Raw genomic sequence first — 15,357 nt, forward strand, 5'->3', positions numbered from 1 at the left:
CTTATTTGTTGCAACTTGCAAGTTGTACAATGGCTTTGAATTTGGCACACGGTTTTACACTACGGAAATATTCGAGACATGAGTGAGACGGCAGTCATTTTGAATCCCAAACTTGTACATTGTATATCTCTGCTTCTACATCCTTGTCATTCTTACAAGCAAAAAGTGATTGCATGCATGCATCTTTACAATATATGTATAGAATTGGACCCAATGGTTTGGACGCTAGATTCTTCACCGTAAAGCAGATGGTGATGAGGTGTGTTGTTTTGATTGGGTGGTGGGTTTTTATTTGATTTTCTTTTTAAATATAAAATAAATATAAAGGGTGTAAGTCATGTATCACACAATGCCACCTTTTTACGCCCCGTCCCACTCCGTCTTTTTTTGCACCACACCACTTTTTTGGCAGGTGCTGATGTGGCTAACACATGGCACTTCACGCCCCTTTTTCATGTCTTCCCACTCCGTATAGTCTAAGGTTAAAAACATATCATTATAATAACAAATCTTTTGTCGTATATCTAGGGGTATTCTAATATTTTCTCTAGGGACTTCCGATACATAAACGACAAATTATTTTTTTCACTTCACCAAAAACCGAGGGGAACCACGAGCACCCCCTTAACCCCACATAGGACCACCCTGTATTTACTGGATTTAAACTGATACATATGATGGTTTATTAAGGGTTTTTTTTATATAGGGGGGGGGGGGCGAAAGTAACAGGATCCAACATTTTTTTTGCATCGCTAAGTTTCAGGTCTTATGTTCAGTTCGCGATCCGGTTTGGGTCGGGTCAACCAATTATCACATTTATCTTCAATCGTTCAAATCACCGTTTTTACACAAAAAAAAAAGAACCAAATTTTGTTAATAAAAATAGACCTAAAATACTTATGAATACCTAAAAAAAGGATTATAACTCAGCTCAACGACCATTAAGATTTTTTGAAGTTATCAATTACGGATGTCAAATCAATTTTCAGCAATTTCTATTTCTATGTAAATCACCAAATTATTCGCGAGAAAGGCATCTGACATCTTATTTTGAAAATGATTTTGAATATTTTCATTGCTGAAAATCCCGTCTATGTTGCTTGCAATTTATACTTTAAAACTGTTATTGTATTTTACACATCCCTATATATATGATTAGAGGAATTGTATATTTTTTTTAATAACTTTTAAAATAGTAAAGTTGTCATATATTGAATGGGAAGTCAACTTTTTTTTTTTGGAAGCCATGCATGTGATTGATAGGTGGGGTGGGGGAGTATGACCACCATTGACTCGGAAGAGGCGTACTTATTATTTTCTAGACTCAAGGAATATGTATCATGGACAATATTTGGTGTTCTCAAAAAATATTGTATGCATATAATATTATCTAACTAAAATGATGACACTAATAATCTAATTTTCATTGTATTGGCGAACGACGAATTCAAGATATTTTACTGGGCCACCTAGACTATCAGATACGTAAATAATCTATACAATAACAAGTATTAGATACCATACCACACCGTATATAACTTTTTAGCGATGTCAAGTGACATTGGGGTTTACTATGGGTCAGACCCGATTGTCAACATAGATTCGTAAGTAAAAGTATTAGGCTGGTCCAGGTCCGAGAAATCTACAACTTTCCTTTCAAATTGAACTAGTTTGGTTAGAATACAAGAACAATACAACCCACTTGTCATACTCTAAATTCTATACACAATAAATAAGAGTAGAAACCAATAAATGCCGGAAAAACTCATCATACTCAGTAAATCCCACCAATAGCAAAGCTAAGGTAGGGTCTCAGGAGGGTAAAATGTAGACACTATGATTATTTTTTCTTATTTTCACATTTAAAATGATTGGTATTCAGTGGGTGTGAGTTTCGAGTACGAGTACAATTCAGAATAAATGGGACTTTTTAAGTTTCTACGCAGTAAATATTTTGCTTTCACACACTAAGGTTTGAAAAAAACAAACTCTCCAGTTGATCTATGAATTCTGCAATATAAAGACAGCTTCTTGCTCATACAATCATCACCACTTCAAAGTTAACAATGGCGCTCAAAAGCCTTATACTTTTACCTTTCATGCTACTTAGTGTTCTATCTGCAGGTTCCATCTTGGAAGATGAAGCAGAAGCTTTAAAACAGTTCAAGAATTTAATCACGGATGACCCAACTGGTGCACTCCTGGATTGGAATGCCGATTCCAACCACCATTGCAACTGGACTGGAATCCAATGCCATAATATCACCAAACGTGTCTTTTCTATTTCGATTCAACAAACATACCTCAAAGGCCACATCTCTCCCTTTCTTGGAAACCTTTCCAGCCTCCAGCTTCTTGATTTATCTTATAATTCTTTCACTGGCAACATTCCATTCCAGTTGGGATGCTGCACACACCTTTCCACCCTTATTCTTTACACCAATTCCCTCTCTGGCCCAATTCCATCAGAACTGGGGAGACTCCGGAATCTCCAGACACTAGACGTGGGAAACAACTCCATCACTGGAATCATTCCTGATAGCTTGTGCAACTGCACTTCTTTGCTAGAGCTTAGTCTTGATTCCAACCAACTTAGTGGTACAATTCCAGATGGAATCGGTGATTTGGTCACTCTTCAACTTCTTGGAGCATTTCATAACCGTTTAGAAGGTTCAATTCCACCTTCGATTGGCCGTTTGAAAGAGCTACAAATTCTTGATTTGAGCCAAAACCAACTTTTTGGTGTCATTCCTAGAGAGATTGGAAATTTGTCAAGATTACAAATTCTTCAGTTATTGGAAAATTCTCTTTCTGGAACTATACCAACCGAAATTGGCCGTTGCAAAAATCTCACTCTTCTGAGTCTATACAGCAACAAGTTCACTGGAAGCATTCCTAATGAGATTGGAAATCTTCGAAAACTACAGGTTTTGCTAATATACAATAATCAATTGAATTCCACAATTCCAAGATCGTTGTTTCAGTTGAAATCATTAATTGCTTTGGGACTGTCAAAGAATAATCTAGTCGGGAATGTTTCTTCAGAGGTTTCTTCACTGGAATCATTGCAATCATTGACCCTACATGAGAACAAGCTTACTGGTGAAATTCCAGCATCCGTAACCAGGTTAGTCAATTTGACTTACTTGACCATTAGCTTAAACTTTCTCACTGGATCAATTCCTTCAAGCATCGGGTCTCTTAACAACTTAAGAAATTTATCACTAAGCAATAATCTTCTTGAGGGATCTATTCCAGATAGCATCACAAACTGTACAAATATCCGCTTGTTGGATTTGTCTAGAAATAGGATGACTGGAGAAATTCCTTTGGGTTTAGGAAAGTTATCAAATCTTAAATTTCTTAGTATCGGTCACAACAAATTGTCTGGAAAAATCCCAGATGATCTCTTCAATTGTTCAAGACTTGTTACTTTAGATATAGCACATAACAATCTTACAGGGTTGTTGAAACCAGGAATTGGAAGACTTTTTGATCTCGAAATCCTGCAAATTCATGGTAATTCCTTTTTTGGGTTAATCCCACAAGAAGTTGGAAACTTAACGAGTCTTATGCTGTTAAATCTTGGGCAAAACCAATTTTCTGGCACCATTCCTGTAGAAATCTCAAAAATTCCTTTCCTTCAAAGCCTTTTAATGGGTAATAACAATCTAGAAGGTCAGATTCCTGATAAAATCTTCGAGCTTAATCAGCTGACTGAACTCTACTTGATGAACAACAAATTTGAGGGTCCGATTCTAAATTCTGTTTCAAGGCTGAAGATGCTTTCGCGGTTGGATCTTAGTGGAAACAGGTTTAACGGGTCGATGGGGGACAGCTTGACAAAACTGAACCAGTTAATTTTGATAGACCTGTCACACAACTATCTCACTGGATCGATTTCAGGGTCAGTGATTTCAAGTATGAAGAACATGCAGATATATCTCAGTTTCTCAAACAATTTTCTTACAGGAAACATCCCAAATGAGTTTGGGAAGATGGAGATGGTGCAAGCCATTGATATCTCAAACAATAATCTGTCAGGAGGTATTCCTGTAACAATTCAGAACTGCAGAAACCTGCAGAGTCTTGATTTGTCAGGAAATCAGCTTTCTGGTGGCGTCTCTGATGAAATATTCCCTACTCTTGGCGTTCTTTCTTACATAAATTTCTCAAGAAATCAATTGGATGGAAAGATCCCAGAAAGCATGGCGAATCTGACACTTCTTACTTCGGTTGATCTTTCACAAAACAAATTCAATGGCACGATTCCTGAAGACTTTGGCAACAACGTGGCCTTAAAACACCTCAATCTGTCGTTCAATAACCTTGAAGGACGTGTTCCCGATATGGGAATTTTCAAAAACTCTAGCGCAATTGGATTACTTGGAAATCCGTCTTTGTGTGTTACCAACGACACCAAGTCATGCGCCTTCTCGACTCAATCAAATCATTCACATCAAATATCAAGAAAAGCCGTATTGATTCTTGCAATACTCGGATCTCTAACGTTGCTTCTTGTACTGTTTTTGGGAATTTTGTGTTATCGTCATGTCCGAAAACCGAAAGTTAAACAATCTGAGGATCCAGAACCAGAATACACCCGACGGGCCACTCTCAAAAGATTTGACAGAAAAGAACTTGAAGATGCTACGAATGGATTCAGTGAAAGTAACATTCTCGGTACAAGCAGTTTAAGCACAGTGTACAAGGGTACACTAGCAGATGGAAGGATGATAGCAGTGAAGAATTTGAATTTCACTGAGTTTTCAGCTGAATCTGATAAGAGCTTCAACAAAGAAATGAACACATTAGCAAAATTGAGGCATAGAAATTTAGTGAAAGTTCTTGGTTTTGCATGGGAAAGTGGAAGACTAAAGGCTGTGGTTCTTGAATTCATGGAAAATGGTAATCTGGATACGGTTATACATGATTCTGGGACCGATCGATCAAGATGGGATCTTTCCGAGAGAGTTGACGTTTTGGTTTCAGTTTCAAGAGGACTTGTTTATTTACATTCCGGATACGATTTCCCTATAGTTCACTGTGATTTAAAGCCTTCTAATATACTTTTGGATGAAAAATGGGATGCTCATGTTAGCGACTTCGGGACAGCTCGGATTCTGGGAGTTCATAACCAGGATGGAAGCAGTGTTTCTTCTGCATCAGCATTTCAAGGCACCATTGGTTACTTGGCACCAGGTAATGCATCACCACCTCTTTTTTTATTCTTTAAGAACGAGTTTAAAGAATTTTTAACACTATATCAATTTTGATGTTAAGATAACATTTGACCGAAAAAGTCACACTAATGCATTTTTTATATGTATCAGAGTTTGCATATATGAGAAAAGTGACAACAAAAGTGGATGTATTTAGCTTTGGAGTAATAATTATGGAATTTATCACTAGAAAAAGACCAACAGGACTCACCGAAGACGACGGAATCCAACTCACTTTGCCACAGTTGATAGAACAAGCACTTTCAAAAGGAACGAATGAGCTGATTGAAGTTGTAGATCCTGATTTGGCTTCCGATTTCGCCACAAAACACGGCGTTGTAGAACAGATTCTTCAGCTGGCTTTATGCTGCACTCGAACAGATCCAGATGATCGACCAGACATGAACGAAATCTTATCTTCACTTACAAAGATCAGCAAGAAAGTGTAGTTAGGGTTTTAAATTGTTGATACACTTTTGGTATCTGTCGCTTGTTCTTAATTTTGTATGCGTTGTAATGTAATGAAACGGTCTTTTCGTTTAATCGAGTCTGTATGTTTGGTCGAGTCGACCAAGTCAAGATATCCTCCTATCTTGACTTGGTACGACAATTATGTTGTGTTGATATGTAATGCAACTGCTATGAAAGCAGTTTGCACATGTTTGGCTCTTAACTTTGTTGTCTGCACATAATTAACTGTCATACCCTTCTGTCTGCAGCCTCCCACGAAGAACCATTCTTCGTGGGGTATGGCTTGCACGAAGAACCTACTTCGTACACCTTTGGGTTCTTCGCAGTGATAGTTCACAAAGAACCTATTCTTCGTGGGCTTTGTTTCTTCGTGGGCCCAGTAACATCCTTCGTGATGTTATTGGGCTGGCAGGTCTATATAAGGCAGTTTATGGTGCAGAACAAGGTAAGAGAGCTGGTGAGTCTGTAAGAACACTGTGTGTATGTGTTTGTGTATGTTCTATTCCATTTAATCAAAGCTAGTGAATCTTTGGTTACGTGTGTTTGTTATACTTTGTTTGGTTGCATATCTACAAGGATTCTGCACTTGTTTTTGTGTTCTAACAGCAATAAAGTAGGTTTCTTGATCCTCCGAGTGGACCTACAAGTGGTATCAGAGCTCTCTTTCTTGTTGAAAACCAAGCTTAGTAGTGCATTTGAACAAGTTGTGAAGAATCTTGAAAGTGTTCTTGAGCTTAAAACAAGATTTTTAAAGTTTTTGTTGAAAAATGGCCTGAAGACTTAAGAAATCTTGGTGTTTTGCTGAAAATTTTTACAAAAACCTTGTTAAAATACATGGTAACATGATAAAATACGGTTTTTCTTGAAATTTCTTGCAAAACTTTGGCTCGACAACTTTTCCGGCAAGGGTTTTGACCGGAGAAGTCACCGGAATATTCCTTTTGTTAAAGGATATTCCTGTTCTTTTTCAAAAATTAGATCTATCGAATGTTTATCTGTTTACCAGGTTAAGTCTTTCACCAAACACCTTTCAAAGTGCAGGGATAAGATTTTGCCACTTTAAGTAATCTTTCACCAACCAAATAACGGAGAACCTATCCTTGAAAAACACTCCTAGACGAAGAACTCCTAGGCGAAGAACCTGTTCTTCGTGTGTTACCTCTCAACGAAGAACCATTCTTCGTGAGATTGACTTCCCATGAAGAACCTCCACTTGTGAAGAACCATTCTCAACGAAGAACCTGGTTTTTTGTTGAAACTGGTTGTTCGTGAGCCTATTCTTTGTAACAAGTACTTCATGTAACTTAGTTCTTCGTGTGAAGTAGTTCTTCGTGATACAACTGTAACAACCGTCAATAAAACTGGTAATTAGAATAATAATTATCCAATAAGAAAACCCTAATTAAAACACCCAAGTAATTTGGCGTAAACCCTGAAATTTCCGGAACAATCGGAATCAGGATCAGGGCCCCTAAAACTCGAGGGGGGCAAACCCTAATTGATAATTATCTAATTTAATTCGTTGCTAGATGCTGATTGGTTGAAATTTTTGATTCACCAAGGCTACAACCGAACTCAGCTAGGCTAGGAAGTAGGCTGCACCCTTTACGGACCGTAAAGGTTGGTCCTTACGGACCGTAAGCAGACCAGGTTCCCTTACGGACCGTAAGGGGTTAGGCATACGGTCCGTAAGCGAGACGAAATTCTGGCTATAAATAGCCGACCTTGGCACTTAAACTGTGAACTTAAAACGACGTAAAACTTCTGTGTGTACGTCGAGTTACATGCAATACAGTTCACAACACACACACACACGATCACGAGGTGCTGCCATAATCAGGGTAATAACTCAATCGCTATTACGATTCAACGTCCGATCGATTATAACTATCCAACGATAGTCCGGGTGCTGCTCGAATTGAGCTTATACTTTGATTATTTGTCGTGATTTCGACTTGAATATTAGAGTGCTGTTCGAATTCGGACTATGCTCTGTTATGCGTTGTGAATCCGACTGAATTATCGAGTATTGCACTGATTAATCGTTGTGAGGGTTTAATCTCGTGAATTGACGTAACTGCTGTATTAGTTACTAACCTGCCTGTGTGTGCATTGTGTTAAACTAGGTTTAATCAAGGCTAATCAGTAGGCTTATATCTATTGCTCGTTAATCTGCAATGTGAGTCATTCTTCTTTTAAACTGTTTTCTCACAGTTTGTGAGTAAGTTTACAAAACTCCAAGTTATTTTCAAAGGTTATAATTACAGGGATTAAGTCTATGTAATCACCATATTACAGCCGGTATGTGGGGTTTTGTATACATTACTTATTTCCCGTCACACTTGGACAAACGGGTGGCCAAGGGGTGATCTGACCACAGTCACAGACACCATTGGACAAATGGGCTAGCCAATGGTTGGTCGAGTGACAAATACTGTGGGTAGTTGGTTTGATATCAGAAACATTGTAATTCCCCTTAATACTGTAATTTATAACTAACGGGTCGTTTTAGAAAATAGAATGATTCACTCAGTATTTCCCCGCTGACAAAACCTTTTTCAAACATGTTTCAGGTGATCTGTGTGATCCAGGAAAAGTGCAGTAAAGCACTACAAGCTCAGAGAAGTGGCTCATTGTGAATAAATAAATAAAACATGTTTTGGCAAATAATGATTTCTGTGTGGAATCAACGTATTGTAAATTATGGGAATTTATCCCTAAAAACTTTGTATAATATACTAGCATTTTTACGGTGAAAAGATCCTATAATAAAAGACTTCCGCTGCCGCATAAACCAGATACCACGGGTACCACTGGACTGCTCGTGGCTCCCGATTCCGTCCAGGGTGGGTCGGGGGGCGTGACAACAACAGTTGAACAATTTTTCACAGAAGATTTTTATTTCTTTCATTGTCAATCATTTCACACTTTTAAGTACTTATCTTAACACAACCATTCAAAATGAGTTCAAATCCTTGGGATTGGAGTGATAACTCAAGTATACCACAAGATCCTTCACAATGGGTCAAAGGTTTAATGCCCAAACAAGAAATTACCGCACATCAATGGGCATGCGTCGCGAATCAGAATCATAGCATACAAAATCTTCTCTTAAGCGAGAGTGAAACGGGAAGCAACAATCGCCCACCCAAGCTAAATCACATGAACGATTATCTAACATGGAAAGGTCGTTTTCATACGTATGCCTTTGGGAAAAATACCGAATTGTGGACATGCTTTATTACACCGTACAACGTAGCTCTCGAAGAGGCAGGTTCCTATCCAGTTGCTTTGGTGGGAATGAGCGATAATGATAAGAAAGCTTATGATCTTGAGAAGAAATCCTTTGCTATCCTTACTCAAGCACTTCATAAGGATATTTATCATCAATTCGCGTATTGTACAATTACAAAGAATTTGTGGGACGTCTTGGAAGCTAGGGGAGAAGGAAATACCACAACGAGAAAGATTCGTTATGGCTGAAGAAGGAATTTGAAGGATTTATGTTCATGGAAAATGAAACTTTGTACGACATAGCTACTCGGTACTATCACTTGCTTAGTGAGATGCACTCATACAAGGTTACTGCTACACAACAAGAAATGGTCATGCGTTTTGCTGAAGCTTTACCACCCAAGTGAAGTCAATTCATTGACTTGCTAAAGCATACCAGTGTTTAAGATATGCTTAGCATTTATGAATTCGTTCAGAAGCTTGAAAACAAGGATGAAGAAGAAATTCGAAAATCAAAATGAATTCCAGTTCCTCAAAATCCCAAGATATACTTTGGAGGTATTAACACCGGAGTTAGTACCAGTCAGCAGCAACCGAAGCTCCAAACCGCATTTGTGTCAAATACAGATCCTTATGGGAGACCATTTGATCCAACAACCTACCTACCGCCACCGAAGCCAACTCAACCTTCTGGTCCTCTCGTAGACCCTTATGGAAGACCATTCGATCTGAATTCCTATCTTTAATTTTCGCAAGCTGCTACTCAACAAACCCAACAACAACCATCTTCATTTGATCCAAAAGCCTACTTTCCCTTCACACAAGCTGCTCAACAACAAACCCAACAATCTTCTCAACAACAACCCTTTTATGGAAACAACAACTCTCAACAATCAAACCCCAACACCGTCAGATTTGATACCTCAAACTTCACCAAAGTCAGTGTGGAAGGTGCTCAGGAACATATAGAACTTCTAAACACAATGGTGAGTGCTTATTGTGGATTAGTCGCCGGTCAAATTGGGAACATTAATTTGACAGATGAAGACTATCAACAAATAGACAGGGAGGAAATGGAACTGATGGATATTAAATGGGCGTTTGCAAGTGCAGTGAGAAGAGCTAAGGACTACATGAGAAGAACTGGTAGAACAAGCTTGGAGAGTAAAAGGGATACTAAGTATGGTTCTGATAAGGATGCAGTTACGTGCTTCAATTGTGGTGAGAAAGGTCACTTCAAGCAGGAATGCACTCGACCTAGCAGTCAAGGAAATCAAAACCCTTTCCGAAACCAATCAAGCCTGTCCAATGCAAATCAAGCAAACAATGAAAAAAGAATCGTAGCAGTTAACGACCTGAGTAGCTCAAACCGCCTTCTAATTCAAACAGAGCTTTAGTAGTTCATGCTGATGAAGGATGTGATTGGTCAGTTCAACTGGGAAATCAGGGAAATTAAGGAAATGGAGGAACTGCTTGTTATGCTAAGATCATCAAGTATATCAAACATGTTCACAGTGAAGAGTTTTCTGAGGATGATGATAGTTCTGTGTATAGCGGTAGTTCAGATGAGGAAAGCACCAATATGGGTGGTTATGGTTCAGATTCGGATGTAAAAGAAAATCTGGATGCTGAGGTTGACAGTTTGCTTAAGGAAGCTGAGGAACTGAAAGAAGCTGAAGAGCTTAAAAGTCAGAAATCTTTGTTGGTAAGGAAAGCTGAAGTCACATCCAAGGAAATGGAAAAGTTCTTCACTGAGGATGGATTTTTCTCTTATCAAATTGCCTTTATGGTGAGTGCTGCAGCTTCGACTAGTAAGGTACACACCGAAACTTCTAGTGTATGCAATGATTGTGTAGAATTGAAACATAAGCTAGAAGTAGTTACTAGTCACAATCAGGGGTTGGTAGTTGACCTTCGAAATGCAAGGAGGCAAATATGGCTCTAACTTATAATGAAAAAGAATTCAAATCTGTAACTGAAACGCTTAAGAAAAGTGTATCTGAGTTAACAAAAACATTTTTGAACAAGCAAATGAGTATTAATAATTATACTAATATCATTGAAGAATTAAAGAAAGAGTTAGCCATTGCCAAATGCGAGCATGATGCGATCAAGCTCAAATTGGAGAGTTATTCTAACTCCCGATATATGCTTGATCATATCATTGAGGTTCAAAAGCTGAAAGGAGATGTTAAGTGTATTTGGTATAAATCGTGTCCAGCTCCGTTGAGACACAATTATACCAAGTTTCCTGATGAGGAAGAAATGCCACGGTTTGAACCATCTGTACCTCTTAATCCCGAAGAGTTTGCAGCAGGTTTAGGGTTCAAACTGGATGATTCATCTAAGGAATCTGAAAAGACAGAAGGTGTGTCTTGTGTTGCGGAACAAAGTCCTCCAATAATTGAGGATTATGTTTCGTCAGATGATGAATCAGATGAATCAGATGCGAGTTATCAGGATTAATCTCTTGATAAGAAGAAATGAGTAGAAATTCCAGTTGAGAATCATATCTTGTGTGACCCTCCTACTCCAGTTGACCCTGTTATATAATCAGCTGCAAAACAAGAGATTGATTCGATCAAATCTGTGGAGGAATTTGTGTTTACGTTTAAGGGCGATAATGTGTTGTATACTTTGATTGGTGATGATAAAATTTACTCAAACAAGGATTTCCCAATTAAAAATGTTAATCCATCCATGATTGATAGAGTTTTGGAAGATTCTACCAGTAAGTTTTTGGGTAAGGCGATCCCAAGACTTATAGTAACTCAGTGTGATCCTATTCCAAAATCTGAAGTTAGAAAACAATATGGGAATCAAAAATTACCAACTGAGGAACAACCAATCGCCCCTAAAGGTAAACAACAGGAAAAACAAGCTCAAAAACCTAAGTTTGAACCAAAAGGAGCTCGAAACAAGAAAAAGGGAAGGGATGTTAAATTTGTGGCCTCAAGCGGTACTGACAAAGTTGAGACTTTTGAAAACAAATCTAATACTAGTTTTGTCCAACAAGTCAAAATTTTGAAATGTAACAGTGATAACAATTACACTCAACATACAAATGGGTGTGATAATGAAGCAAGTACCTCAAGGCCTACAAGTTCAACATCGGGACATCGAAAGGAATCTCCTAAATTCGTTGAAAGGAGATCATGTTTTAAATGTGGGGAGTTTGGTCATATAATCAAAAACTGTACAAACCCACCAAAACCAAAGTTTGTTGAAAAAGCCCCTCCTGAAAAGGATTACCAACGTCGTCCTGTGTCACCTAAACAAGACAAACGTACTGTTAAGGAACAAGAAACAAAACAACGACGTAAAAATGTTAAGGTCATCGAGAAAGCGTTAAAACCGGATGTTATAGATAAGAACCAAGTTCATCAAACTCGTCAAAACCAGAAATGTCTAAATCCGTAAATAATAATCAATCTGGTAAACGACAACAATCTTGGAAACCTAAAACCGGTACAGTTTCAGGGGGAGGCACACCATTTCCAAATCATCAAGAAATAGAAATCACATTTCTTGATGATAAGGGTCGACCCAAGACCACTAAGGCTTGGGTCCCCATCTCAAACTGATAGTGTAGTGTGTTGTGCAAGGTGTTCCAGGAGGAACTGTGAATAGTCTTTGGATTGTTGACAGTGGAGCATCCCGGCACATGACAGGCGACTTAAGGCTCCTGTATGATGTGAAAAGCGTTAGGGGAGGTTATGTTGCCTTTGTTGGCGATAAAGGCGGTTACATCACTGGAGAAGGAATGATTTCCAATGGTGTTGTGAGTTTTGACAAGATCAATTATGTTCGGCAAATTGATCACAATCTTCTTAGTGTTTCACAAATCTATGATAAGAAGTTCACAATTCATTTTAATGATACTGTTTGTTATGTGCTGAAACCCGGTTTCAAAATTCCTAAAGAATGGATTCTGTTGCCGGCTCCAAGAATTAATGATCTGTATATTCTTGACATGAGCCAAGCTATTACCACGTCTGCACAAGTTACATGTTTTATCTCAAAAGCCACTGAAAAGGAGTCTATATCTTGGCACAGACGTATGGGTCACATTCACTTGAGGAAAATGAACCATTTGGTGAGAAATAATCTAGTGAATGGTGTGCCAGTCAAGAGTTTTCTTTTACAAGACGTCTGTGTATCGTGCCGAAAACGAAAACAAGCGAAGAAGTCCCAACCAATCAAGAAAGTCAACACCGTCAACATGCCTCTTGAATGTCTTCCTATGGACCTCTTTGGACCTATGAAGCACAAGACTACATTTAGAGATTCTTATTGTTTGGTTGTTACTGATGACTATTCAAGATTTTCATGGGTAGCGATGATGGCACATAAGAGTGAGACTCTGGGAATCCTCAAAATTTGCTCACTATACTTGAGAATTTGTACACTTTGAAGGTAAAGCGAATCATAAGTGACAACGGCATGGAATTCAAGAATCAGGTTATGGACGAGTTCTGTACTTCTACGGGAATTCTGCATGAATACAGTTCTCGTTATACTCTTCAACAGAATGGTTTCGCTGAGAGGTAGAATAGAACGCTTATCGAGACAGTGAGAACTATGTTAGTAGAGTCGGAGCTTCCTGTTCAGTTTTGGGGGAAGCTGTGGCTACTGCATGCTATACTTTGAACAGAGTTCTTACTGTTAATACATGGGAAAACATGTTTCAAATTGTTACATAAAAGGAAACCGGATGTGTCTTACTTAGAACCTTTTGGAGCTCCATGCACTATGATTGATCCACATGGAAAGTTTGGTCCAAGGGCTATCGAAGGCTTCTTTCTTGGTTATGCTACTCCAAATTTCAGGGTGTGGAATCTGACAACTAAGATTGAGGAATGGGGTGAAGTTAGGGTTCAAAGGTACACTGAATGTGTGAGAGCTCCGGGTGCTCCTTGGATGTTTGATTATGATGGACTGTTTGATTCCTTTAATCTGCCAACTTTTGATGATGCATCTGCAGTAGCACAAATGTTACTTGAAGGTGATGCAGCAGTTGACTCATCATTCGTACGACCAATTATTGTTGACCGACAAGAGTCTACTTCGGTTAATAATGTTGTTCAAAATGAGGAGTTTGAAGATGCAGCTGATTATAATGTTTCTTCGGAAGATGAGGAGTTTCATGATGCAAATGAAGCAACTTCAGCTCCTGTCCAAGCTCTTGTTCAAGGTGTATCTGAAGCAACTTCTCAGGTGCAGATTCAAGACAATGCTGAAGGAAATGCAACCACATCTACCGCGTCTCCAGGCATCGATTTGGTTGTTGATTTGAATATCAACAATTTGGGTATTACTGCTTGAGTTCCTGATGTTCCTGAAACTCGAATTCATGATACTCATCCTCGGCAGAATATTATTGGAGATGTCTAAAGCGGTGTGCAGACACATAATCAGCTTCGAAACAACCAGAATGCTGGATTGTATTCGGTAATTAGAGAATCAGGGGAACAGAATGATTGGTCTTTCGCCTTCTATGTTTGTCAAGTTGAGCCGAAATCGTGGAAGGAGGCAATGAAAGACGATTCATGGGATGAAGCAATGCAAGAGGAACTTCAGCAGTTTCATAAATTGGGTGTGCGGAAATTGGTTGACAGGCCCCCGAACTCGAAGAAGATTGGTACTCGATGGGTTTACAAGTGCAAGAAGGATGACAGAGGTGTCGTTGTGAGAAATAAAGCGAGATTGGTTGTCCAGGGCTTTAATCAGGTAGAAGGCATTGATTATAATGAAGTTTATGCACCTGTGGCACGTCTTGAGGCGATAAGGATTTTCTTGGCTTATGCGTCCTACAAGAAGTTCATTGTTTATCAGATGGATGTGAAAAGTGCATTTCTTCATGGTGTGGTCGAGGAAGAAGTATATGTTGAGCAACCACCTGGTTTTGAAGATCCAATTCATCCTGACAGAGTTTGGCTTCTGAACAAGGAACTTTATTGTTGGTGCATATGTCTGTCGACTTCGTCTTGTATCGAGCCTTGTAACTAGATTGATAGACCAGGACACGTAGTACGAGAAAAACGAAAAACAGGTCAGAACTGATCAGTTCGTGCGAACTGGCAGTTCGTGCGAACTGGCAGTTCGTGCGAACTGGCAGTTCGTGCGACCTGGCTGGGTTAGTTCGTGCGGACTGGATTCCCTATAAATAGTGGTCTTGGGTCTTTCATTTGGAACTTTCTGATTCCGGAAGTGAAGCTCTGCCGAAGTGTCTCCAGCTCGTGTAAAGTTGTTATATCAATACAATCGACAGTTAATCTACTTCTAAGTGCATATCAAGCTGAATGAAGATCAAATCAATGAATTCCGCCTCTAATTTGGTCTAGAACTCGTCTGATCGACTCGTTTTGATCGATTCCCCAATCCTACAAGTGGTATCAGAGCACAGGAGGAAGAGTTCTTACCATTTCAG

The 15,357-nt window shown here is 38.9% G+C and overlaps 1 protein-coding gene across 1 annotated transcript; it reads left to right on the forward strand.

Annotated features, from left to right (window-relative positions):
* Positions 1 to 1,824: 1,824 nt before the first annotated feature.
* Positions 1,825 to 5,765, forward strand: LOC110885435 (LRR receptor-like serine/threonine-protein kinase FLS2). The gene is made up of 2 exons (XM_022133124.2): positions 1,825 to 5,202; positions 5,334 to 5,765. Exons 1-2 carry the CDS (start codon positions 2,067 to 2,069, stop codon positions 5,669 to 5,671), a joined length of 3,474 nt encoding a protein of 1,157 aa, XP_021988816.1. The 5' UTR covers positions 1,825 to 2,066; the 3' UTR covers positions 5,672 to 5,765.
* The last annotated feature ends 9,592 nt before the right edge of the window (positions 5,766 to 15,357 follow it).

This window comes from Helianthus annuus, chromosome 4, assembly GCF_002127325.2.
Source record: "Helianthus annuus cultivar XRQ/B chromosome 4, HanXRQr2.0-SUNRISE, whole genome shotgun sequence".
NCBI classification, from domain to species: Eukaryota; Viridiplantae; Streptophyta; class Magnoliopsida; order Asterales; family Asteraceae; genus Helianthus; species Helianthus annuus.